General features: G+C 42.4%; 1 protein-coding gene across 1 annotated transcript in view; it reads left to right on the top strand.

The window, feature by feature from the left end:
- The window catches only part of POLN (DNA polymerase nu), a 186,245-nt gene that overhangs the window by 70,557 nt on the left and 87,811 nt on the right, over positions 1 to 27,877 (top strand). The window contains exons 14-16 of the mRNA XM_082603364.1: positions 6,022 to 6,078; positions 6,977 to 7,030; positions 7,643 to 7,708. Of these exons, the coding sequence (XP_082459490.1) occupies positions 6,022 to 6,078; positions 6,977 to 7,030; positions 7,643 to 7,708 (177 nt within the window). The remainder of the gene's footprint in view (positions 1 to 6,021; positions 6,079 to 6,976; positions 7,031 to 7,642; positions 7,709 to 27,877) is intronic.

Below are 27,877 nucleotides of genomic sequence, written 5' to 3'. Positions count from 1 at the left end.
GAATATATGTATATGTATAACCGAATTACTTTGCTGTACACCTGAAACTAATGCAACATTGTAAGTCAACTATACTCCAATAAAATTAAAAAAAATAAAAATAAAGTTACCTAGTCACTTGTTTGCTTGTTCCAGTAGGATGTAGGTTGCACAGATCAAAGACTTCATCTGACTTGTTCACTACATCCCCAGAACCAAATGGCCTAGAACTAGCACTTGCTGGGGCTGAACTGTCAGCTGTGTGTTCACAGAGCACAACGAGGGCAAGAGGCAGGACCCACCTTGCTGGAGAGACTCTGGAGTGGGCTTCAACACCACATGGCAGTGTGCCCTCAAGTCCCAGGGGTGGCAGAACCTGGGAAAGCACACATTTCCCCTTGGACTGCACCTGAGCTGGGGGTCTTGGCCTGATTTATTCTCCATCTGGACACCAGCTGGCAGTGTTGCCCTTCCCTTTGCTACTCCTTAGCTCTCCCAGACAACCAACAACAGAAGAGAGGAAATGTGATTCTCCTCTGGTGTCGAGGTGCTTCACTGTGCACAGAATTCAGACAATGCCCTGAATTTTTCTTCACAAAGACATAATCAACGTGAATCATATTATATTAACTTTAATCTCTTACTTAGCTGAACCAGTCACACTATTCTGTACATTTAAAAAGATGAACCTGCACTAGGCAACATGTGCACATGGTTCTCAATTCAAAATTAAGACTCCTTCTTCCTACTTCCCTTCACCCTCCCTGTTCCCCTCCCCGCAGGAAGGGATGTGGTCTTCTGGTGAGATGGACAGCCTGGAACAATTCAAGTAAGGGCGCAACTATGAGCTTAGATATGATTTTATTAGACTTTGTTTTTTAGAGTAGTTTCAGGTTCACAGCAAAATTGAGCAGAAGGTATGGAGAAGTCTCATATACCCCCTCCCCAGCCCAAACACACACAGCCTCCTCCACCATCAACATGCCCCACCAGGGGCTACATTTGTTACAGCTGATGAACCCACACTGACACATCATCATTGCCCAAAGTCTGTAGTTTGCATTAGGGTTCCTTCTTGGTGTTATACAGGCTATGGGTTTGGTCAAATGTGTAATGACATGTATCTACCATTAGAGTATCGAACAGAGTGGTTTCACTGCCCTAAAAAGCCTTTGTTCTCCCTATTCATCTCTCCCCTCAACCCCTGGCAACCACTGTTTTTATTGTTTCCATAGTTTTGTCTTTTCCAAAATGTCATATAGGAATTATACATTATGTAGCCTTTTCAGATTTGATTCAGCTAGCAATATGCACTTAAGTTTCTTCCACGTCTTTTCATAGCTCATTTCTTTCTAGCACAGAATCATATTCCATTGTCTGGATGGACCACAGTTTTTTTTTTTTTTTTTGCGGTACGCGGGCCTCTCACTGTTGTGGCCTCTCCCGTTGCGGAGCACAGGCTCCAGACGCGCAGGCTCCAGACGCGCAGGCTCGGCGGCCATGGCTCACGGGCCATGGTTCACGGGCCTAGCCGCTCCGCGGCATGTGGGATCTTCCCGGACTGGGGCACGAACCCGTGTCCCCTGCATTGGCAGGCGGACTCGCAACCACTGCGCCACCAGGGAAGCCCGGACCACAGTTTTTTTAATCTATTCACCTATTGAAGGACATCTTGGGTGCTTCCAAGTTTTAGCAGCTATGAATAAAGCTGCTGTAAAACATTTGTATTTAGGTTTTCACGTGGACATAAGTTTCCATCTTATCTGAGTAAATAAATAGCCTGATTTCTGGATTGTATGGTAAAAGTATATTTAGTTTTGTAAGAAACCACCAAACTGTCTTCCAGTGTGGCTGCACCATTCTGCATTCCCACCAGCGGTGATGAAAACTCCTGTTGCTCCACATCCTTGCCATCATGTGGTGGTGTCAGTGTCCTGGATTGTGGTCGTTCTGACAGGCGTTAGCTATGTTTTAAAAAGACCACTCTCGTCACTGGTTGGAGAATGGAGGAGTCCAATTAATAGGCTGTCACTGCTGTGTGGGCACTGCTGGCTCAGTGTCCAGGCGACGGCAGTGAGGATGGAGCAGAGCAAACACATGCTCAGAGCATTTTGAGAACAGAAAGGAGCTTCTCTGAGTGTGAGTTCACATGAGTGTGAATGCAGAGTAATTCCTGGTTTCCTTAGTTGTGCACCTGAGCAGATAGTGATGGCCGCTGTCCAGGGAAAACCAAGAGAGGTTTTCCTGCACCAAGAGAGGAACAGTTTATGGGGGCTGGGGGTCAAGTGTTCAGCCTTGGACATGTGAAGACAGATGTGTGCACAAAACATCGATACAGAGCAGTTGGGTCTGTGAGGAGAAGTCCTGTGCTAGAGATGCACACCTGGAAGTAGTTGGCCCTGGGATGGTGGTCCTCTACCCTGGCAGGAGCTTTGGAAAAACACTCATGCCCAGGCCCACAACTGATCCACAAAATCAGAGTCTGTGGGCTGCGTGGCCCAGTCTGGACATTTTTTTTATGGATTAGTCTTGCTTAATAATGTCTTATTTATTTATCTATCTATCTATTTATTTATTGCTGAGTTGGGTCTTTGTTGCTGCACGCGGGCTTTCTCTAGTTGCGGCGAGTGAGGGCTACTCTTTGTTGTGGTGCATGGGCTTCTCATCTTGGTGGCTTCTCTTATTGCAGAGCACGGGCTCTAGGCGTGCGGCCTTTAGCAGTTACGGTGCGTGAGGGCTTCAGCAGTTGTGGCTCGCGGGCTCTAGAGCACAGGCTCAGTAGTTGTGGCACATGGACTTAGTTGCTCTGTGGCATGTGGGATCTTCCAGGACCAGGGCTCGAACCCATGTTCCCTGCACTGGCAGGCGGATTCTTAACCACTGCGCCACCAGGGAAGCCCCGGACATGTTTTTGAAGCTCCCCCGCTGATTCTAGAAGCAGCCAGCACTGATAACCACAGAGCTGAACTCTGAGAAACTGACATTTAGGGGTCAGAGAGAGAAGAGGTGCCAAGCAGAGGCTATGGAACGACCACAGAGAGAGAAGGGAGCTGAGAAGAATGTGGGGTCAGGAGCCAACAGAGGGAGCGTTTGATAAAGCTTGTAGAGCGGCAACGGCCACGGCACTCCGCCTCTGATCATGAACCAGCGCGGCAGGGCTTTATCCAAAGCGTTATGAGATCAAACACTTCATCCTTTTCAAGTGTTCTCAGACAGCTCGATTCGAGATATACAGGGAGACTGTGGTTAGAAAGTTATTTTGTGAGTAAGGTATCAGGATAAAGAGAGTTAGTTGATCTTAAGCAGTTTTCTTGGCTGAGTATTTTCGTGCCCTTTCATCCCGCTAGGGATAGCTTTTCTGAGAAACTGCAGTTCTGGATTACACTGAGGCAGGAGTCCTCCCCCTGGGTAGAGCCCTGCTCCGAGGACACCAGTGTTGTCCCTCCTGCTTATGTTCCTATGGCTGGACAAGGCTCCATGACCTCAGTCTATTAAATAGAGAGTGATGCAGTTCCGTGGCTCATGCTAGTACATTAAAGTTATGTCATCAGTTCTCCCCCAAGTTGATTTATAGATTCAAAATGATGCTAACTAATACCCTAGCAGGAACTTTTGGTAGAAATTGGCAAGCTGAATCCCAAATTTGTAGGGAAATGCAAAAAACTAAGAAGAGCCAGGATAGTCTTGGGAAAAAGCACTGTTGAAGGACTTAGTCTATTGGATATCAAGACTAATCATGAAGCAATAGAAATTATGAGGAATTAATTAATCAGTACAAAGTAGTGTCAATTCAAGGATAAGCAAATAGACCAATGATCCAGGATAGGGAATCTACAAACAGACCTGCACATGTGTGTATAAAGTGCATGTTCTCTGAGAGGGAGGGCTCATTACATAAGGGGCCAGTGCATCTTGACCCCTGTTTCACACCATATACAAAAATAAATTTCAAATGAATTGTATATCTAAATATAAAAAGTAAAACAAAGATTGTAGAAGATACCATAAGAGAATATCTTCAAGGCCCTGAGGTAGTTAAACATCCTTAAACAGGACACAAGATGCATCAACCATAAAGGAAGAGATTGATCAATTGGGCAATAGTAAAATTAAGAATTTCCATTTATGAAAAGACACTATTGGCCTTCCCTGGTGGCGCAGTCGTTATGAATCTGCCTGCCAATGCAGGGAACACGGGTTTGATCCCTGGTCCGGGAAGATCCCACATTCCGCAGAGCAACTAAACCTGTGCACCACAACTACAGAACCTGCGCACTAGAGCCCACGAACCACAACTACTGAGCCTGCGCGCCACAACTACTGAAGCCTGAGCACCTAGAGCCCGTGGTCCACAAAAGAAAAGCCAACGCAATGAGAAGCCCGTGCACCTGCAACGAAGAGTAGCCCCCACTCGCCCCAACTAGAGAAAGCCCTTGTGCAGCAACAAAGGCCCAATGCAGCCAAAAGTAAATAAAAATTTATAAAATAAATAAATAAATAAGACACTATTAAACAAATAAAAGAGCAAGCCACAGAGGGGTAGAAGATATTTCCACTAAATATAGCCAACTAAAGAAAACCTTGTCCAGAAAAATGAATTCCTACAAATCAAGAAGAAAAAGACATACAAACCAACGTTTTAAATGACAAAAAAACATGAACAGGGTTTAATGAAAGGAGATGTACAATTAGTCAAGAAACATTTGAATCATGTTTGACTTTATTAGTCAGGGAAATACACACTAAAACTACATTGAAATGTCACTTCACATTTGCCAGAATGGCTAAAATTAAGACCTAGGAGAACATGTGTTGGCGAAGATGTGGAACAAGGAGAACTTTCATGCCCTGCTGATGGGGACAAAAACCATTGTTTACCTTGGAGAACTGGCTGGTATCAGCTCTGCTACAGGTGATCCAGCGCCTCTCTCCTCTTTACGTACATGTTCAACAGAACTGTGGACGTGTGTTAACCAAAATTTGTGTACCAGAATGTTCACAGCAGCACTCTTTGTAATAGCCCTGCAGTGGAAACAGCACACATGTCCATCAGGGGTGGAATGGATAAATAACTGTCCTGCATTCAAATAATTCCATACAGCAGTGCAAGTAAATCATACAACAAGGACCAACCTTAAAACCAGAATGTTGAACAAAAGAAGCCACACACAAAGAGTACCTATCCTATTCCATTGATACAAAGCTCAAAAACTGGAATAAGGGCTTCCCTGGTGGCACAGTGGTTGAGAGTCTGCCTGCCGTTGCAGGGGACACGGGTTTGTGCCCCAGTCCGTGAGGATCCCACATGCCGCGGAGCGGCTGGGCCCATGAGCCATGGCCGCTGAGCTTGTGCATCTGGAGACTGTGCTCCGCAACGGGAGAGGCCACAACAGTGAGAGGCCTGCGTACCAAAAAAAAAAAAAAAACTGGAATAAGTGGTCTTGCTGGTGGAGGCCAGGGGGCTGGTTACCTCTGGGGGAGGGCCAGAGGCCTGCTTGGGTACCTGGGATGTTCCCTCTGGGTGGCAGTACCCAGGTGTGTTCATTTTGTGATAATTTAACAAACTGTGTTTACATGATCTTGTGCTTTATGTATGTTGTATTTTGACTTTTTAAAATTAAATTTAAAACCCATAGTCATATTCCAGTGTTACCTCCCTGACTTTATGCTCAGATAACTGTGATTTAGATGTTGGGTGTTCCTAAACTATTGAGTTACACATTTGTAGGCATTTTCCTAGTTTACTGTCCTACATGGTATTCTACATGCCCTGGATTTAGATTTCAGGAATTTAAATCTCAAGAGGAATCTTATTTCCAAGCTCACGTGAAGTGCCTTTAGCTCCCAAGTGTACCATAATGATTCTGTAAGGGATTAAAATTAAGACACTTGATAAACTGAGTTTATTATGAGTCTTCATTTTGGAAAATATGCTCAAGATAGACTATTTATTATTAGGACTTTTCCAGCTGAAAATAAGTGTTTGAAATGTTAACATTAAATGAAGGAATTATATTGGTGATATTTATTCTTATTTTTTAGTTAAATGCTCTGCAAGACCTTCATCCATTACCCAAAATAATTTTGGAATATAGGCAGGTAAGTTAGATTTTTTTTTTGGTCAGTAAGTTGGTAATGAAGGGGGCCCATATGGCACCGTCTCTGTTCACAAAATCCATCATCACTGAAGTAGCCCTGACAGTGTCCTAAAGGGAATGCAGTTTGTTCACGTTGACCTCATATTAGCACTGCTTCTTGTACCCAGACATGATATTCCTCAGGTCTACAAGCAGCCCTGCTGTGAATCAGAGGAGTCGTAAATGGAAGAGGACAAACAAAAAATTCTGAAGGAAGTATTTGGTGTGTCATCCTTGTGTGGCCACAATGTGACTTAGGCTTCCATCAGCGCCGAGTTCAGAAGCCTGTCACACAAGCCTCCTCCCTCTCCCGGCCTGGTGGTGTTTTATCACCTCGCATTGACACTTACTGACTTATGGACATGCCCCTCTCTCTAGCTATGCTTCTAGCTCCTCCTCTTTTCCCCGTTCACATACCTGCCATCTGTTCACAGGTATGACTTGCTGCCGCTCAGACCATCGTTATTTACTATTGTCCTTGTTAGGGCTGGGCAGCTGTGTGTGCGTGGGGTTGCGGGGGGTGGGTGGGTGGGTAAATGGTAGCACCTGAACTGAAGGAGGCCCCATGGGGGACAGTGGGTGCCGGGACTCGGGAACTCTCCCTTTATCTTAGCAACTTTTCTGTAAAAAGTATTATTCCAGGACAAAGTTTATTTTAAAAGAGGTAGGGTGATGTCTTTCTCTGTTGGTCATTGTTATTTAACTCTGGGCACCACATAAGGCCATTTCAGGGCCTCCTGGAGTCACCTGAGGTGACATCAGTGACACTTGCCCAGCAGTCTGTGAGACACTGCTTTGACACTTGTTCCTAATTTAAACACTTAAACACTGAAAGTGATTACTTTTGTCTTGTAATCTAGGTTCACAAGATCAAGTCAACCTTTGTAGATGGATTACTAGCTTGCATGAAAAAGGTAACTAAAGCTAAGAAAAAAGATATGATTGGGAATATGGCTTACACATGGGTTCAGATACATGTAGAATTTCTTTAAATAATCTAATATTCTTGAAACTATGAACCATGATTTTGTTATCATTTAGGTCTATAGCATAAGTTGACATTATACCTTAAAATCTCATATTCATGTGGAAGCTCTACTGCTGACCACGTGCTTTCACATCTGTTATTGCATCTCTTTTCCGTAGTCATTTGAGGGACATGTTGTTTTAGTTTATGCATGAGGAGTCTGCAGTCAGAGGTGTTCTGTGACTTGTCTGCGGCCACACAGCAAGTGACAGCCCCGGTCTGGGGTGCACAGCCCCACCTTGAGTCCACACTGAGACCCCCACGGCACGTCAGCCCACGTGTCCTACTCCAGCTTCTTCACAGCCTGGGGGAGAATCTCCTTCACCCTGATCACGTGCAGGAGTTTGTAACCCCAAGGATATTGGGTTGGGAGTGTAGGGCCCGTGGCTCCTGGTTCTCTGGACGGGAGCAGTGAGCATTGTGTGCTGAACGGGCCAGCGTGTTTGTGACTTCACATGGCACTGTCAGAGCATAAGCTGATTCTTTCCAACTGATAAAGGGCTCCGTTTCCTCCACGTGGAACCAGACTGGAACTGTGACCGGAAGACTGTCAGCCAAGCATCCTGTAAGTTAGCTCTTGTTAAATGCCTGTTTCTGTGTTGGGACTGCAGTTTTGCCTAGATGTGTGTTTGTGTACTTTTTGTTTGTAAGAGGAGACCCCATACTGATAGGCTGTGGAGTTTTTTCTGTTTATTTATTCAGCCAATGTTCATTTAGCACATACTATGGGTTTTTTTGTGGGTTTTAAAAAAATTTTTTATGGTAGTGTATATATGTCCATGCCACTCTCTCACTTTGTCCCAGCTTACCCTTCCCCCTCCCCGTGTCCTCAAGTCCATTCTCTAGTAGCATATACTATGTTTTGGGCACTAGGTGGGGGATCAGGACACTACACGTGTGAAGTGTTGAGTTAGTGGGGGGGTCTTCACGACCAGAGAGTCACGCACTCTGGTGCTGAGGGCAGGAGGGATAGACACCTCTTCCCACCCCATTCTTCATTTTCAGATCTGTACTGGACAGGTGGCTTCCCCAGATTATCTCTCTTTTTTTTGGCTGCGTTGGGTCTTTGTTGCTGCGCGGGCTTTCTCTAGTTGTGGCGAGCGGGGGCTACTCTTCGTTGCGGTGCTCAGGCTTCTCATTGCAGTGGCTTCTCTTGTTGCAGAGCACGGGCTCTAGGTGCACAGGCTTCAGTAGTTGTGGAACACGGGCTCAGTAGTTGCAGCTCACAGGCTTAGTTGCTCTGCAGCATGTGGGATCTTCCCAGGCCAGGGCTCAAACGTGTTCTCTCCAGATTATCTCTTGCTGAGCTTTATTCTCTTCCAGAAATTTCTCATGTCTCTGGCTTGCAGGTAGCACTCCTCCCAGGTTTTCTGGAATGCTGTAGTTTTACTTATTTATTTTTCTGTTATTTTAATTGAATTTTTTGAAAAAGGAGATAAACATCATGTGTGCATTTGGCCCTCACCTTTGACTCAAAGTGTACATCATCATTTTAACAGCTGCATTGTACTCTACTTAGTAGCTGTCCCTATTGAGGGTCATTTAGATCTTTTTCAGTTTTAATTATTTTATATGTGCCATAAACTTACTTGTACAAATATTTTTGGTATTTTTTTCTGTTGATTTCCATAGAATAAATTCCTGGAGATGGAACTTCTTAGTCAAAGTATATGTGTATTTCTAAGACTTTGCATTGCCAAATTGTCCTCCAGAGAAAAAAATAGTTTTACGTTCCCAATCAATTTGTAAAATGTTTGGTTCCCTACGTCCTTGCAAGTACAGGGAGTCTTCATTTTGATTACTAGTTCATGGCTTGATCTTTAAATATCTGTTCCTTTAAACATTAAGTGAGGTTGACTATATAAAAGCTATTCTTCTGTGAGTTGTCTGTTCATGTCATTTTGCATGTCTCTGGAGGATGTATATTTTTTTCTATAGGTATGGAAAAGCTCTTTATATAATAAAGATCAACCCTTTGTAAAATACTGAGTTCTTTTTCTCTGTTTTTCTTTTGCCCCTTAATTTTTAAAATATATAATGTTTGCTATACTTAAAATGGCTTTTTCATTATACAAATAATATATAATTCTAAAGAATTCAAACAATAGATAAAAATATAAATAACAAAGTAAAAGTTACCTGAAATGCCACATCATTAACATTTTAGTGACCATATTTAGAGTCATATTTAGTGACTCTATTTCTTTATGCACACACGTATGTGCATGCACTCACACGTGCACATACATTTACATGACTGGGATTATATATGTTTTTTTAATTGCAGACACTCCCTCACCACACCCATATCTCAGCCCCTTACCCTCAGGCCCAGTGCCATTGGAAGCTCATGTTAGCAGCCTAGAGTGTGTACATCCGTATTTTCCTCCAGATTTATAATAAAATCTTATACAGACCCATATGTATCTATCTATCCTTTCTGGTCTTTATGATTTGTTCGGCAGGCCTATATATATATATATACAGGGACATGAAATGACTTTGTCATTCTTATTTACAGAATTAGATTTTATTTTTCTGCCTCTCGCTTTTCTCTCTCAGCAACAGCTCGTGGAATCCCTGCAGTTCCTCTGACAGGGTCCTGTTTCACCTTTTTTTTAAATTGAAGTATAGTTAACTTGCAATATTATATTAGTTTTAGGTGTACTACATAGTGATTTGATATTTTAACATTACACACCATACAGCGTTATCAAAATATTATTGACTATATTCCCTGTGCTGCACATTACATCCCTGTGAGTTATTTTAAAATAAATGCCCTGTTTCTCCATGTCCCGCTTGGAGTTGGGACCATCTTTCTTCTTTCCTGATGTCAATGGAAATAATTAATTAACAATCTAAAATAAGATAGAAAAGAGTTTTATTTGACCCAAACTGAGGACTATAGCCCAGGAGACACAGATTCAAGAAGCACTTGAGTTGTGTTCTGTCAGACTACAAAATGGGGGAGGTGTATGAAGGCAAAAAACTCAAGGTTACAGTAGGTTACATGAGTTGTCTATAGGGAATTATAATTGGATGTGACAAGAAGTAAGGGTGCTTGTTATGCGTGGATTAGTTGGGGTCTGAAATGGTTGCATAGTTGCAAGCAGGGGTAGGGGGGGACCTTGAGACCATAAGGTTGCAGCTGGCAGCTGCTAGCAGATATGGTTTTGAGAATGGCTGGTGGTGTCCTTGAGCTTTATACAGTTCAGGAAATTCACATTCTCAGTGATGTAGGAATGTGTCTGAAACCACATCCACACTGGCCACCCAACTTCATCTTGGATGCCTGAACCACAGTTGCCCCATTTTGATTTCTAAATGCATTCTTTTCTGTACTGGTTAAAGCAGATGTACAATGCCTATTTGACAGGCTGTGCTAGTTAGCATAAAGTTCAAGCCAAATCATGTGTAAGCCAGGATGACTTCTTCAAACCTCAATATGTGAAAATTTCTTCCATCACCTGATATAGGCATTCAGTGATATAAATTTACTCCCAGGTACTGCCTTCTGGCATTCAGTAAATTCTGATATGTTGTATTTCACTTTCATTTAGTTCAGAATCTTTTCTAGTATGTCTTCTTTGACCCATGGGCTATTTAGAAGTTTGTTACTTAGTTTCCAAGTAATTGGTGATTTTCCAGTTATCTGTTACTGATTTCTAATGTAATTTCACTGTGGTCAAAGGATATACTCTGCATGACTTGAATCCTTTTAAATTTATTCAGACTTGTTTTCTTGGCCAGAAAATGGTCTATCTTGGTAACTGTTCCATGTGCACTTGAAAAGAATGTTCATTCTGTTAATGTGGGCGGAATGTTTTATAAATACCGATTAGGTCAAGTTGGTTGATGGTGCTGTCCAAGTCTACTATATCCCTGCTGGTTTTCTGTCTGATTGTTCAATCCATTGTTGAGAGAAGGGTATTGAAGTCTGCAGCACAATTGTGGAATTTTCTTTTTCTCCTTACAGTTCTACCTCTTCTATATCCTTGTAGTTTTTGCTCTTTTATAAGGAGCAGAAACATTAAGGATTTTGTCCGCCCGATGAATTTACCCTTTTATTTCTATGAAATGCCCTTTTTATACCTGGTGATATTTATTTGCTCTGAAATATATTTTGTCTAATATTAAAATACTAATTTAAAAATAATTAACAAAATACATCAAAGATAATTTTAGAAATAATAAAATTAATAAAAATGTAATTTAATATTAATGTTAAAATAACCACTGCAATTTTCTTTTGACTAGTGTTAGCAGGGCATTTTCCATCCTTTTACTTTTAAACTATCTCATTATATATAAAGTACATTTATTGTAGGAAGTATGTAGTTGGTCTTGCTTTTTTATCCATTTTGATAATATTTGCCTTTTGATTAGGATGTTCAGTCCATTTACTTTTTTTTAATTTAATTTTATTTTTTTATACAGCAGGTTCTTATCAGTCCATTTACATTTATTGTGATTATTCATAGGATTAGATTTAAGTCTGTTATCTTGCTATGTGTTTTATATTTATCCCAATTGTTTTGTCCCCCTTTTCCTCTTTTTCTGCCTTCTTTTGGATTGAGTTTTTTAATGATTCTTTTTTATCTTTTTTGATGTATTAGCTGTAACTCTTTGTTTTGTTATTTTAGTGGTTAATTTAGGGTTCACAGCCTACAACTTTAACTTACCACAGTCTATCTTCAAGTAGTCGTGTCATCCCACATATAGTATTGTATAAGAACCTTACACTAGTACAGTCCCATTTCTCCTCCTGGCCTTTGTGCTATGATTGTCTTTTATTTTACTTTATACATAAGTTATAAATTCCACAATATATTTTATTTTTGTTTAAATAGTCCATATCTCTTAAGTAGATTTAAATAATAAGAAAAATCTTGAATATTTGCCCATGTAAATTTCCAGTGCTCCTCATTTCCTTGTGTACATCCAGATTTCTACTTGGTATCATTTTCCTTCTGCCTAAAGGATACCCTTTAACATTTCTTATACTGTGGGTTTGCTGTTGATGAATTCTTTCAGCATTTGTAGGTCTGAAAATATCTTTATTTCACCTTTGTTTTTAAAAGTTATTTTTGTGAGGTATAAAATTCTCAAATTCTCAGTTGAAAGTTTTTTCTTTCAATACTCTGAAGATGTTACTTCACTCTCTTCTCTCATTGTTTCTGCTGAGAAATCTGTCATCATTATCTTCGTTTCTCCATCTGTAATGTGTCTTTTTTTTCTGGCTGTTTTTAACGTTTTCTCTTAATCACTACTTTTGAGAAATTTGATTATGATGTACCTTGGTGTAATTTTTTCATGTTTCTATGTTTCAGTTTCTTGGATCTGTGGGCTTATAGTTTTAATCAAATTTGTAAAATTATTGGCAATTATTTATTCACATACTTTTTGTGTTCCTTCTCTCTCCTCTCCTCTGGAAACTCCATTTATAATTACATATATTAGGTCACTTGTATTTGTCTCAGAGCTCACTGAAACTCATTTTTCCTCTTTTCCTTGGGTATTTTTCCTGTTTCAATTCGGATAGTTTCTATTGTTATATCCTATAGTTCACTAATCTTTTATTTTGTCATGTCAATTCTGTTGTTAATCCCATTGAGTATCTTTTCCACGTTAATTATATGTTACAGTTTTCATTTCTAGAAATTTACTTTGGATCTTTTTTATGCCATCCATGTCTCTACTTCATCTTTAATATATTGGATACAGTTGTAATAACTGTTTCAATGTCCTTGTCTGTAATTTCAACATCTGTGTCCATTATAGGTCAGTTTCAGTAGATGATTACTCTAATTAGGACTCCATTTTCCTGCTTCCTTGTATGCGTGGTCATCTTTGTTTGGATACCAGACATTGTGGATTTTACATTATTGGGTGATGGAACTTTATGCATTCCTGTAAATATCCTGAGCTTTGCTCTGGGTTAGGTTACTTGGAAACAGTTTTTTCCTTTCTGGTCTTGGTTTTATGATTTGTTGGGCAGGCCCAGAGAAGTGCTTCATATAAAACTAATTATTCCCCATCCCTGAGGAAAGACCTTCTGAGTATTCTACCTATTGTCTATAGATTATGAGTTTTCTAAGAATGGCTGATGGGGGACTTCCCTGGTGGTCCAGTGAGTAAGACACCACTCTCCCAATGTCGGGGGCCAGGATTCAATCCTGGGTTGGGGAACTAGATCCTGCATGCATGCTGTAACTAAGAGTTTGCATGCTGCAACTAAAGAGTCTGCATGCTGCAGCTAAGAAGTCCACATGCCACAACTAAGAAGCCTGTATGCCTCAATTAAAAGATCCCACGTGCCACAACTAAGACCTGGTACAGCCAAAGTATAAATAAATAAATAAATAAATAAATAAATAAATGAGCTTAAAAAAAAAAAAGAATGGCTGGTGGGAACAGGAGACTTTCCTGTCCCTGTGTGAGTGTTGTACACAGTTTCCAACCCCTTTAGATGGCTTTTTCCCAGCCTCTGGTAGTTTGCTCACAGGCGTGCACTCATCAGTTCTCTGCTGGATACTCAGCTCTCTGCTGGGCTCAAGAAAATGATGATTTTATAGATTATCTGTCTTTTCTAATTATTAGGGTGCTTTTCAATTGTATACTTCCCAGCTGGAAGTAGAAGCTCCCATCTAATAATTTTTAATCCATCTAAAACCCTGCATTCTTTCTGTCCTCTTCACCTCGGAGAGTACATTAATCAGTATTTGTTTTATCAGAACCTCAGTCTTGTGTCCCTCTGAGATGGTCCCCAAACTCCCCCGTCGTGATGCTTATTACATTGTGTTTTAACTGCCTGTTTACTTCTGTGTACCTCACTGGACTGTAAATTTCATGAGAACAGGGACCTTTCCCGCCGGCTTCACTGACTATTTCCAGGCCTGGCTCTGTACCTGGAACACGGTAGGCGCCAAGTTTTTATTGAATGAAAAACTGGACGTGTGATCCACTCTCAAGTCGTCTTCCAGTGTCTCAGGGTCACCTGGTTCAGGACATCATCGAGATGGCAGCGTGTTGACGATGGGGGCCAAACCCTTCCCCGTGCTGGACCATCACGCCTTCGTCCCTGGCCTGAGTTGGTCATGGGTCTCCTGTTGGTCTAGATTCCCCTCTTCCCCTGACTCCGATACTTCAGGGGTCACTCCTGTCAGTCTGTTTCGTGCATCCCTCTCATGCCTATTGTGTTTTTACAAGACCTTCTCCTGGGAAGGTGCCGAGCACCTGCCAGGAGCCACATTCTTACCATCTCTTCATCATCTAATACCTCCTTATCAGGCATGGCTTTAGATGTCCCTTCTAATGTTTCCACATCGACAAGGCCAGTTTTTGTCAATGCCTTCATTTCACTGCAGTGCCATTCGCGGTACTGGCTCAGAATTTATCAACATTTTGTAATTCAAAATATCTGACCTTTCACATTGTATTTTTATGAATTCTCTAGTATCCAGAGTCCTCATTCTTCTTCTAGGTTAGTGTTTAAAAAAATTTTTTAATGTTACAGTTTTAAAAATGTATTGATTGGAAATGTTAAAATCCAGCCATTATTTAGCTAGATTTTTGCTTTAGTTCCTTTGTGAAGCTTTTTCTTTTTTCACATCTTTATTGGAGTATAAATGCTTTACAATGTTGTGTTAGTTCCTGCTATATAACAAAGTGAATCAGCTATACGTATACATATATCCCCATAACCACTCCCTCTTAAGCCTCCCCCCCACCCTCCCTATCCCACCCCTCTAAGTGGTCACAAAGCACCAAGCTGATCTCCCTGTGCTGTGCAGCTGCTTCCCACTAGCCATCCAGTTTACATTTGGTAGTGCATATATGTCAGTGCTACTCTCTCACTTTGTCCCAGCTTCCCCTTCCCCCATGTGCCCTCAAGTCTGTTCTGTACATCTGCATCTTTATTCCTACCCTGCCACTAAGTTCATCAGTATCGCTTTTTAAAATTCCGTATATGTGTGTTAGCATATGGTATTTATTTTTCTCTTTCTGACTCACCTCACTCTGTATGAGAGACTCTAGGTCCATCCACCTCACTACAAATAACTCAATTTCGAGTTCCGGGTAAGATGGCGGAAGAGTAAGACGCTGAGATCACCTTCCTCCCCACGGATACACCAGAAATACAGCTACACGTGGAACAACTCCTACAGAACACCTACTGAACGCTGACAGAAGACCCCAGACCTCCCAAAAGGCAAGAAACTCCCCACATACCTGGGTAGGGCAAAGCGGAGAGATTCCCGCACAGAGGATCGGTGCCGAGCGGCACTCACCAGCCCGAGAGGCTTGTCTGCTCGCCCACCAGGGCGGGCGGCGCTGGAAGCTGAGGCTCGGGCTTCGGTCAGAGAGCTGGGAGAGGACTGGGGCTGGCGGCGAGAACTCAGCCTGAAGGGGGCTAATGTGCCACAGCTAGCCGGCAGGGAGTCCGGGAAAACTCTGAAGCTGCCGAAGAGGCAAGAGACTTTTTCTTCCCTCTTGGTTTCCTGGTGCGCGAGGAGAGGGGATTAAGAGCGCTGCTTAAAGGGGCTCCACAGACGGGCGCGAGTCGCGACTGAAAGCGCGGAGCCCAGTGACGGGTGTGGGACGCTGGGGCTGCTGCTGCCGCCGCCAAGAAGCCTGTGTGCGAGCGCAGGTCACTGTCCACACCGCCCTTCCGGGAGCCTGTGCAGCCCGCCACTGCCGGGGTCCCGGGATCCAGGGGCGGCTTCCCTGGGAGAACGCACGGCGCGCCTCGGGCTGGTGCAACGTCACGCCGAACTCTGCCGCTGCAGGCTCGCCCCGCACTCCGTGCCCCTCCCTCCCGCCCGGCCTGAGTGAGCCAGAGTCCCCGAAGAGGCTGCTCCTTTAACCCTGTCCTGTCTGAGCGAAGAACAGACGCCCTCCGGCGACCTACATGCAGAGGCGGGCCAAATCCAAAGCTGAGACCCAGGAGCTGTGAGAACAAAGAAGAGAAAGGGAAACCTCTCCCAGCAGCCTCAGAAGCAGCAGATTAAAGCTCCACAATCAACTTGATGTACCCTGCATCTGTGGAATACATGAATGGACAACAAATCATCCCAAATTGAGGAGCCAGGAGTCAGTGCTGTGCCTCTGAGGTGGGAGAGCCAACTTCAGGACACTGGTCCACAAGAGACTTCCCAGCTCCACATAATATCAAATGGCGAAAATCTTCCAGAGATCTCCATCTCAACACCAGCACCCAGCTTCACTCAACGACCAGCAAGCTACAGTGCTGGACACCCTATGCCAAACAACTAGCAAGACAGGAACACAACGCCACCCATTAGAAGAGAGGCGGCCTAAAATCATAAAAAGTCCACAGACACCCCAAAACACACCACCAGACGTGGACCTGCCCACCAGAAAGACAAGATCCAGCCTCATCCACCAGAACACAGGCACTAGTCCCCTCCACCAGGAAGCCTACACAACCCACTAAACCAACCTTAGCCACTGGGGACAGACACCAAAAACAACGGGAACTACGAACCTGCAGCCTGCAAAAAGGAGACCCCAAACACAGTAAGATAAGCAAAATGAGAAGACAGAAAAACACACAGCAGGAGAAGGAGCAAGATAAAAACCCACCAGACCTAACAAATGAAGAGGTAATACGCAGTCTACCTGAAAAAGAATTCAGAATAATGATGGTAAAGATGATCCAAGATTCTATTTCCCAGATCCAAAATCTTGGAAATAGAATAGACAAAATGCAAGAAACAGTTAACAAGGACCTAGAAGAACTAAAGATGAATCAAGCATCGATTAAAAACACAATAAATGAAATAAAAAATACTCTAGATGGGATCAATAGCAGAATAACTGAGGCAGAAGAACGGATAAGTGAGGTGGAAGATAAAATAGTGGAAATAACTGCTGCAGAGCAAAATAAAGAAAAAAGAATGAAAAGAACAGAGGACAGTCTCAGAGACCTCTGGGACAACATTAAACGCACCAACATTCGAATTATAGGGGTTCCAGAAGAAGAAGAGAAAAAGAAAGGGACTGAGAAAATATTTGAAGAGATTATAGTTGAAAACTTCCCTAATATGGGAAAGGAAATAGTTAATCAAGTCCTGGAGGCACAGAGAGTCCCATACAGAATAAATCCAAGGAGAAATACGCCAAGACACATATTAATCAAACTGTCAAAAATTAAACACAAAGAAATCATATTAAAAGCAGCAAGGCAAAAACAACAAATAACACACAAGGGAATCCCCATCAGGATAACAGCTGATCTCTCAGCAGAAACTCTACAAACCAGAAGGGAGTGGCAGGACATAATTAAAGTGATGAAGGAGAAAAACCTGCAACCAAGATTACTCTACCCAGCAAGGATCTCATTCAGATTTGATGGAGAAATTAAAACCTTTCCAGACAAGCAAAAGCTGAGAGAGTTCAGCACCACCAAACCAGCTTTACAACAAATGCTAAAGGAACTTCTCTAGGCAAGAAACACAACAGAAGGAAAAGACCTACAATAACGAACCCAAAACAATTAAGGAAATGGGAATAGGAACATACATATCGATAATTACCTTAAATGTAAATGGACTAAATGCTCCCACCAAAAGACACAGATTGGCTGAATGGATACAAAAACAAGACCCATATATATGCTGTCTACAAGAGACCCACTTCAGACCTAGAGACACATACAGACTGAAAGTAAGGGGATGGAAAAAGATATTCCATGCAAATGGAAACCAAAAGAAAGCTGGAGTAGCAATTCTCATATCAGACAAAATAGACTTTAAAATAAAGACTACTAGAAGAGACAAAGAAGGACACTACATAATGATCAAGGGATCGATCCAAGAAGAAGATATAACAATTGTAAATATTTATGCACCCAACACAGGAGCACCTCAATACATAAGGCAAATACTAACAGCCATAAAAGGAGAAATCGACAGTAACACGATCATAGTAGGGGACTTTAACACCCCACTTTCACCAATGGACAGATCTTCCAAAATGAAAATAAATAAGGAAACACAAGCTTTAAATGATACATTAAACAAGATGGACTTAATTGATATTTATAGGACATTCCATCCAAAAACAACAGAATACACATTTTTCTCAAGTGCTCATGGAACATTCTCCAGGATAGATCATATCTTGGGTCACAAATCAAGCCTTGGTAAATTTAAGAAAATTGAAATTGTATCAAGTATCTTTTCTGACCACAATGCTCTGAGACTAGATATCAATTACAGGAAAAGAGCTGTAAAAAATACAAACACAGGGAGGCTAAACAATACACTACTTAATAACGAAGTGATCACTGAAGAAATCAAAGAGGAAATTAAAAAATACCTAGAAACAAATGACAATGGAGACACGACGACCCAAAACCTATGGGATGCAGCAAAAGCAGTTCTAAGAGGGAAGTTTATAGCAATACAATCCCACCTTAAGAAACAGGAAACATCTCGAATAAACAACCTGATCTTGCACCTAAAGCAATTAGAGAAAGAAGAACAAAAACATCCCAAAGTTAGCAGAAGGAAAGAAATCATAAAAATCAGATCAGAAATAAATGAAAAAGAAATGAAGGAAACGATAGCAAAGGTCAATAAAACTAAAAGCTGGTTCTTTGAGAAGATAAACAAAATTGATAAACCATTAGCCAGACTCATCAAGAAAAAAAGGGAGAAGACTCAAATCAATAGAATTAGAAATGAAAAAGGAGAAGTAACAACTGACACTGCAGAAATACAAAAGATCATGAGAGATTACTATAAGCAACTCTATGCCCATAAAATGGACAACCTGGAAGAGATGGACAAATTCTTAGAAATGCACAACCTGCCAAGACTGACTCAGGAAGAAATAGAAAATATGAATAGACCAATCACAAGCACTGAAATTGAAACTGTGATTAAAAATCTTCCATCAAACAAAAGCCCAGGACCAGATGGCTTCACAGGCGAATTCTATCAAACATTTAGAGAAGAGCTAACACCCATCCTTCTCAAACTCTTCCAAACAATATCAGAGGAAGGAACACTCCCAAACTCATTCTACGAGGCCACCATCACCTTGATACCAAAACCAGACAAGGATGTCACAAAGAAAGAAAACTACAGGCCAATATCACTGATGAACATAGATGCAAAAATCCTCAACAAAATACTAGCAAACAGAATCCAACAGAACATTAAAAGGATCATACACCATGATCAAGTGGGGTTTATTCCAGGAATGCAAGGATTCTTCAATATACGCAAATCAATCAATGTGATACACCATATTAACAAGTTGAAGGAGAAAAACCATATGATCATCTCAATAGATGCAGAGAAAGCTTTTGACAAAATTCAACACCCATTTATGATAAAAACCCTGCAGAAAGTAGGCATAGAGGGAACTTTCCTCAACATAATAAAGGCCATATATGACAAACCCACAGCCAACATTGTCCTCAATGGTGAAAAACTGAAACCATTTCCACTAAGATCAGGAACAAGACAAGGCTGCCCACTCTCACCACTCTTATTCAACGTAGTTTTGGAAGTTTTAGCCACAGCAATCAGAGAAGAAAAGGAAATAAAAGGAATCCAAATTGGAAAAGAAGAAGTAAAGCTGTCACTGTTTGCAGATGACATGATACTATACATAGAGAATCCTAAAGATGCTACCGAAAAACTACTAAAGCTAATCAATGAATTTGGTAAAGTAGCAGGATACAAAATTAATGTACAGAAATCTCTGGCATTCCTGTACACTAATGATGAAAAATCTGAAAATGAAATCAAGAAAACACTCCCATTTACCATTGCAACAAAAAGAATAAAATATCTAGGAATAAACCTACCTAAAGAGACAAAAGACCTGTATGCAGAAAATTATAAGACACTGATGAAAGAAATTAAAGATGATACAAATAGATGGAGAGATATACCATGCTCCTGGATTGGAAGAATCAATATTGTGAAAATGACTCTACTACCCAAAGCAATCTACAGATTCAATGCAATCCCTATCAAACTACCACTGGCATTTTTCACAGAGCTAGAACAAAAAATTTCAAAATTTGTTTGGAAACACAAAAGACCCCGAATAGCCAAAGCAATCTTGAGAACGAAAAACGGAGCTGGAGGAATCAGGCTCCCTGACTTCAGACTATACTACAAAGCTACAGTAATCAAGACAGTGTGGTACTGGCATAAAAACAGAAAGATCAGTGGATCAGGATAGAAAGCCCAGAGATAAACCCACGCACATATGGCCAACTTATCTTTGATAAAGGAGGCAGGAATGTACAGTGGAGAAAGGACAGCCTCTTCAATAAGTGGTGCTGGGAAAACTGGACAGGGACATGTAAAAGTTTGAGATTAGATCATTCCCTAACACCATACACAAAAATAAGCTCAAAATGGATTAAAGACTTAAATGTAAGGCCAGAAACTATCAAACTCTTAGAGGAAAACATAGGTAGAACACTCTATGACATAAATCACAGCAAGATCCTTTTGGACCCACCTCCTAGAGAAATGGAAATAAAAACAAAGATAAACAAATGGGACCTAATGAAACTTCAAAGCTTTTGCACAGCAAAGGAAACCATAAACAAGACCAAAAGACAACCCTCAGAATGGGAGAAAATATTTGCAAATGAAGCAACTGACAAACGATTAATCTCCAAAATTTATAAACAGCTCATGCAGCTCAATAGCAAAAAAACAAACAACCCAATCCAAAAATGGGCAGAAGACTTAAATAGGCATTTCTCCAAAGGAGATATACAGACTGCCAACAAACACATGAAAGAATGCTCAACATCATTAATCACTAGAGAAATGCAAATCAAAACTACAATGAGATATCATCTCACACCAATCAGAATGGCCATCATCAAGAAATCTAGAAACAATAAATGCTGGAGAGGGTGTGGAGAAAAGGGAACACTCTTGCACTGCTGGTGGGAATGTGAATTGGTACAGCCACTATGGAGAACAGTATGGAGGTTCCTTAAAAAACTACAAATAGAACTACCATATGACCCAGCAATCCCACTACTAGGCATATACCCTGAGAAAACCATAATTCAAAAAGAGACATGTACCAAAATGTTCATTGCAGCTCTATTCACAATAGCCCGGAGCTGGAAACAACCTAAGTGTCCATCATCGGATGAATGGATAAAGAAGATGTGGCACATATATACAATGGAATATTACTCAGCCATAAAAAGAAACGAAACTGATCTATTTGTAATGAGGTGGATAGACCTAGAGTCTGTCATACAGAGTGAAGTAAGTCAGAAAGAGAAAGACAAATACCGTATGCTAACACATATATACGGAATTAAAAAAAAAATGTCATGAAGAACCTAGGGGTAAAACGGGAATAAAGACACAGACCTACTTGAGAATGGACTTGTGGATATGGGGAGGGGGAAGGGTAAGCTGTGACAAAGCGAAAGAGAGGCATGGACATATATACACTACCAAACGTAAGGTAGATAGATAGTGGGAAGCAGCCGCAGAGCACAGGGAGATCAGCTCGGTGCTTTGTGACCACCTGGAGGGGTGGGATGGGGAGGGTGGGAGGGAGGGAGATGCATGAGGGAAGGGATGTGGGAACAGATGTATATGTATGACTGATTCACTTTGTTATAAAGCAGAAACTAATAAAAATTAAAAAAAAAAGAATAAAAATAAATAAAATTAGAAAGATAAGAACTATACTAGGAAAAATTAAAATATAATTGAAACAACTGCAACAAGGTAAAATAAAACCACAACAGAAAAAAGAAAAGGGGGGGAGAACAAGCCAAAAGGAGCAGAACAATAACGAAGTATAAAGAATAAAATAAAATTAGAAAAATAAAAGATTTATTAGAAAAAATAAAAATATAAATGAATCAACAACAGTGAACCAACAAGGTAAAACAGAACCCCAATCTAAAAGAGGAAAAAAGAAAAAACAAAAGAAAGCCTTGGTGATGGGGGCGGAGTTTAGGCAGGGTTTTAACTTAGGCAAGGGTGGGCTTTAGGGTGGGGCAGGACCTAGGTGGGTGGGGGGTGACGTTCAAGCGTGGGGTGGGGCCTCTGCTTAGGACCTGCTCATGGAAGGGGAGAGGCAGCATGTGGAAAGGAGGGCCTCTGAGTGTGGAGTTCCGGAGTTTGGAGGTAGGGCCCTGAGTGAGGGTGTGTGGGTGGGATTTAGGCCCAGCCGTTCTAGGGGGTCTCAGAGGGGGTCTCCGAGTGTAGAGGTGGGGCCCCGGGTGGGGGTGTAGGGGCGGGGCTTGGGCTCTGCATGTGGGAGGGAGGCTTCGAGGGCAGAAGATTAGTCCCTGGTGCCCAACAGGCTCCCCGGTGCCTAAGTGGACAGGGAAAGCTCAGGGCCCCGTTCCCTTCCGTTCCTTCACGCCCCTCCCCCACTGTCTCCCCTAGGGTCTCCCCCGTCCCCGCTGGACCCCTCACCGTGGGTGGGTCCCGCTGGGTGTAGGATCCCCTCCCCTCCCCCAGCCACCCCTCAGGGGTGCTGGTCCCAGAGGTCTGGCCTTTACTTTTGCTCCCCCTTCCCTCCCTCCCACTCCCTCAGGATTCGTGTGGCTGGAGGGGGCCTTGATGGGCAGAGGATCAGGCCCAGGATCTCAGCAGGCTCCTGGGGGCCCAAGTGGGCAGGGGAAGCCTGGCCACACTCCCTTTGGACCCTCTGCCCTCCCAATGGTCCCCCAATTTCCCCCTTCAGGTGTGGGATCCCCTCCCCTCCCCCAGCCACCCCTCAGGGGCACCAGCCCCCTCCTGCCTCCACTTCTCCTCCCTCCTCACTCCCCCTCATGTCCCACATCCTACCTGGTCGCTGGGGGTTCCTCCGCCCCCTTAGGTGTCCATGGTCCCCCACCAGTGCGTGGTAGGTGCCCTAGTTGTGCGGAGACGCATCCTCCTAGTCCACCATCTTGACTCCACCTCTCCTTTGTGAGTCTTTTTTCCTCTTAGTTTTCTTTATTTTTCTAAATATATGTCCAATATTTTATTAGCACATTTGTACTAGCCTTTTGGTATGTGAGTCGGAGCCAAATTAAGATTTTGTCATACTGTGGGTAATAACTTCAATATGGTTGATGATTGCTTGACCCCTCATGCTTCCCCCTGCCTTGAGCCTTTGTTCTCGTTACCTCTGTTAGATACCTTTTCCACCCCTAGATCCCTCAGCATATCCTCCTCCAGGTATGAGTGGCAATTTAGTTTTTGGGGTTTTTAAATTTTATTTTATTTTATTTTTTTGGCTGCGTTGGGTCTTCATTGCTGCACTTGAGCTTTTCTCTAGTTGTGGTGAGCAGGGGCTACTCTTCCTTGTGATGCACGGGCTTCTCACTGTGGTGGCTTCTCTTGTTGTGAAGCACAGGCTCTAGGCGCATGGGCTTCAGTAGTTGTGGCACTTGGGCTCAGCAGTTGTGGTGTGCGGGCTCTGGAGAGCAGGCTTAGTAGTTGTGGTGCATGGGCTTAGTTGCTCCGTGGCATGTGGGATCTTCCTGGACCAGGGCTCAAACCCGTGTTGTCTGCATTGGCAGGTGGATTCTTAACCATTGCACCACCAGGGAAGTCCCAGCAATTTAGTTTTGAAGACATCTGTGGTTTTCCTTTTTTTTTTTTTTTTTTTTTTTGTGGTACACAGGCCTCTCACTGTTGTGGCCTCTCCTGTTGCGGAGCACAGGCTCCGGACGCGTAGGCTCAGCGGCCATGGCTCATGGGCCCAGCCACTCCGTGGCATGTGGGATCTTCCCAGACCGGGGCACGAACCCGTGTCCCCTGCATCGGCAGGCGGACTCTCAACCATTGCGCCACCAGGGAAGCCCTCCATGTTTTGGCTATAATAAATAAAGCTGCTATAAGCATTGATGTACAGATTTTTGTGTGAGCTTAAGTCTTCATTTCTCTGGGACAAGTGTCTAGGAGTGCAATTGCTGAATCATATTTTTAAAAAATATATGCTGAATTTTATGTGCTAATATTTTAAAAGGATTTTTGTGTGTTTATTCATGAGGGATATTGATCTGTTCTTATCTGGTTTGGTATCAGAATAATACTAGTTTCATAAAATGGGAAATGTTCCTTCCTCTTGCATTCTCTTGAAGATATTGTGTGGAATTGTGTTAATTCTTTCAATATTTGGTAGAATTTGTCAATAAAATCATTTGGGCCCAAAGATTTATTTTTGGAGAGTTCTAAAATTATGAGTTCAATTTCCTTAATATTTATTGGCTTATTGACATTATGTCTCATATTGGATGAATTTTTATTGTTTGTACTTTTTGAGAAATTGGTTCTTTTTTTCTGAGGTGTGAAATTAATGTGTGTGTAATTGTTCATTAGCATTTCCTTATCCTTTTGATGTCTGTAGGGTCGGTAGTGATGTTCCCTATTTCATTCCTGACATTGGTAATTTGTGTCTTCTCTCTTTTTTCTTTGTCAATCTAGCTAGAGTTTTGTCAATATTGTTGACTTTTTCAATGAAGCAGCTATTTGTTTCATTGGTTTTTCTCTGTTTTCAATTTTATCAATTTCAGTTTTTCATTATTCCCTTTCTTCTACTTGATTTGGGTGTGTTTTGCTTTTCTTTTTCTAGGTTCTTAAGGTGGGATCTTAGATTATTCCCTTGAGACTTTTCCTTTTTTCTCATGTATGCATTTTTAGTGCTATAAAATTTTCTTCTCAGCATTGCTCTAGCTGTATCCCACAAATTTTGATATGTTGTATTTTGTCAAAGAAAAAATGCACCAGACAGAGTTAAACAGACAAGGAAGAGTTTATTCAGGATTATTGCAATAAGGGAGAGAGATTGAACTACTCCAAATGCAGTGAAGACAGCTGGATATTTATAGCTAATGGGGAGGGGAAGGGGTCAGTGGGTGGAAAATTACTAAGAAGAACTTGGTGAGGTACAAGGGGTTGGGGGGATTCTTGCTAAACTGCTTGCTAAGCTTGCTAAACTCAGCCACAGTTTTTGTCTGTGATATTTGAAATAGTACAGTTCTTGTCTAAAAATTTCCTATCCTGCTAGAGAGTGCAGGCCTTTGTTGGGGCTTTTGGTCAGTGGCCATCAGCATGTCTAGGTTACTGGCTTCTTCAACACCCAGTCTGAAACTTGTGAAGCAAAAAGAAACCTTGGGCCTCACCTTCGTGTAATCCTTGGTCCTGTGGTCCCTAGCCAGTCTGCCTTACTCTCTCCACCTGCAGAGCTATCTTGTGTTTGTTTTACACATAATGGTTAGGGTTTTAGTTGTACCAGTGGGGGAATAGGGAGAGTGTCCATGCCATCTTCCTGGAAGCGTAGTCTCCTTATTGACAGCTTTAATGGAACAAAAGACTTGGTTGTACAAGGATGGTTTCAAAACAGTGTCTGCTATGTATTGCATTCCCAGCACCCCTTGCTCCTATGAGACTGCCCACCCTTGGGGCTGAGGCCTCTATTTCTTCAGAAGGAGAGGGGGATACAGCTGAGGATAAAGAAGTCTGTGTTCAGCTCTGGCTTTCAACACAGAACGTGTGAAAGAGCACAGCAGAAACAAGGAAGTATCAGAAATGAAGATCAGAAAGTGTTTGGGGTGTGTTTTTTCTTTTTTTTTTTTTTTAAATTTCGGAAGCTTCCCTTTAAATATCAAGGCTCAGAGACTTGTATTTTCAGAGGTTATAAGGTAAGGTATGCAAGATATGCTGTATGGGCAGGTCCACTTCACTGGGAGGCATAAGAATGACTTGTGGGCTTGGAGGAAATGCTGAGAGGGAGACAAGCACTAGTGAGTATCTCCAAAAGGGCTCTGGCCTGGCCCCCTGGGGGAGAAGCCCAGAGGAGGGAATAGACCCCTGTAGACTATAACCCATGGGGATGAGGCTTGGCTTCTAGCCCAGAAGCCTGGGAGTTCCGAGCCAAGACAGGGCATGGGCATTGAGCAGGGACCCTGAAGTGGCTTTCTCCTGCCAAGTCTCCATGGACCCCAAGGGGCGTGAGTGAGAGCTGGAAAGTTCCCGTGGCCCCTTGGTCCTGTGGTCCTCTGTTGTGGAAATGCAGGACCACCATATTTGTCTGGGTCTGACTGGGCCACAGAGTGGGGCTGTGAGGTGGACAGTCCAAGGTCAAGTCCACACGGAGGAGGCATTTGAGTTTCAGCGGATCAGCAGTGTCCAGCAGAGCCAAGGCTAGGACCAGGTCATCAGGGGAGGGGCCGTTGGATGCTGGCCATGGTGTGATAACAGGCTTCACCAGCAGAAGCAACAAGGGCAGCTGGCCCCAAGCTGGTGACGTAGGACCCACCCCTTCCTGATACCATGGCGTTTGTGGGCTCCTCCCTGCAGACACAGCCTGGGGAGGGAGGAGCATGACTGAGAGGGAAGAAAGGCTGGGCTTTGAGGACTGTGGGTCCTACACTGACTGAGTGCTTTCCCCCAAGAGTCTAAACTGGTGATTAAAATGCCTCTAATCCACATATTCATTCAAATACGTTCAGCTGCAAATGACAGAAAATCAGACTAAATTGATCTAAACAATTAAGGTATTTCTTAGCATACCTGACTTAGAAGTCCAAGGAAGGGCTAGCTTCAGGCAAGGTTTGATCTATCAGTCAAGTCATACAGGCAGGTCCACCTTCTGTCCCCCATCTCTCAGCCTCTCTTCCTCAGCTTCCCATCAGGTCTTGGGGATACCTGCTTAGTTTCTCTCCATGTAGCTTCCATGAAAGGAGAGGGAAACATCTTTTGCAGATGCCCTCAACAAGCATCTCCTTGCATCTCTGTCTGGAACTAGGCCATCCTTGAACTAGTTGCATGGCCACAAGATGGGCTCTGCTGTCTGGCATAAAGAGGGGAAAGCCGTAGTGAAAATCTGAGTGCCATTTTCTAAGAAAAAAGAAAAAGAGCATGCTTCAAGGCCCAAAGCAAATGGCAAGATTATGATATTTTTCATGCTATCAGCAGAAATAAGGGTTACAAATTTTAAACCTACTATGTAAGATAAATTTAACCAATATCTCTTTGGATGCACTAAAAGAGGGTAACGGATATTTATTACATATCTTTTTAGATCTAGCAGCAAATGTTCTATTCTGTCTTCCTCTGTGCCAGCCGTCCTTACATTGTTACTTGGAAAAGAGCCTTAGGAAATTTGTCTTCAGACCCAGACTGTGCCACCAAGTGTAGAGGCCTGGCTTTCCTGATATAATATTTAAGCCCTATATTCATCAGTACCTACATAATGTTACAGTAGCTAATTTGGAAAAATTCTAATCATGCTCTTTACATTGTTGGCTTGTGAATTTTTCAGCTTTGCTTATGAATATCCCTCCTACATGATATCATTTAAATATCAAAATATTTATTAGCAAGATTTTTATAAATCAAATAATTATTGCTAAATCTGTGCCACTACTTGAAACCCAAATGAGATTTTTAAACCTCTGTACTGTGTCATTTTAGTGATGTATTACTTTCCTATTTCTATTTAGAATAAAATGAGCAGTCCCCTCGTTGTCCACGGACCACGTCACAGCACTTTTCGTGCATCTCCTTTTGATGGGGACCTTAGCAGCTAGAGGGTACCAGGAACAAGTACCACTGTGAGAAATGCACAGCGCTTCTTTATCCTATTCAATTTCATCTTCTTTTTAAATATTTATTTATTTAGTTAGTTGCACCGGGTCTTAGTTGCAGCAGGTGGGCTCCTTAGTTGTGGCTTGCCAGCTCCTTAGTTGTGGCAC

The sequence above is a fragment of the Mesoplodon mirus genome, assembly GCF_964341445.2.
Source record: "Mesoplodon mirus genome assembly, chromosome: 2".
NCBI classification, from domain to species: domain Eukaryota; kingdom Metazoa; phylum Chordata; class Mammalia; order Artiodactyla; family Ziphiidae; genus Mesoplodon; species Mesoplodon mirus.
Note: the sequence above shows the minus strand (reverse complement) of the source record. Positions and strands in the feature narration are given on the sequence as shown.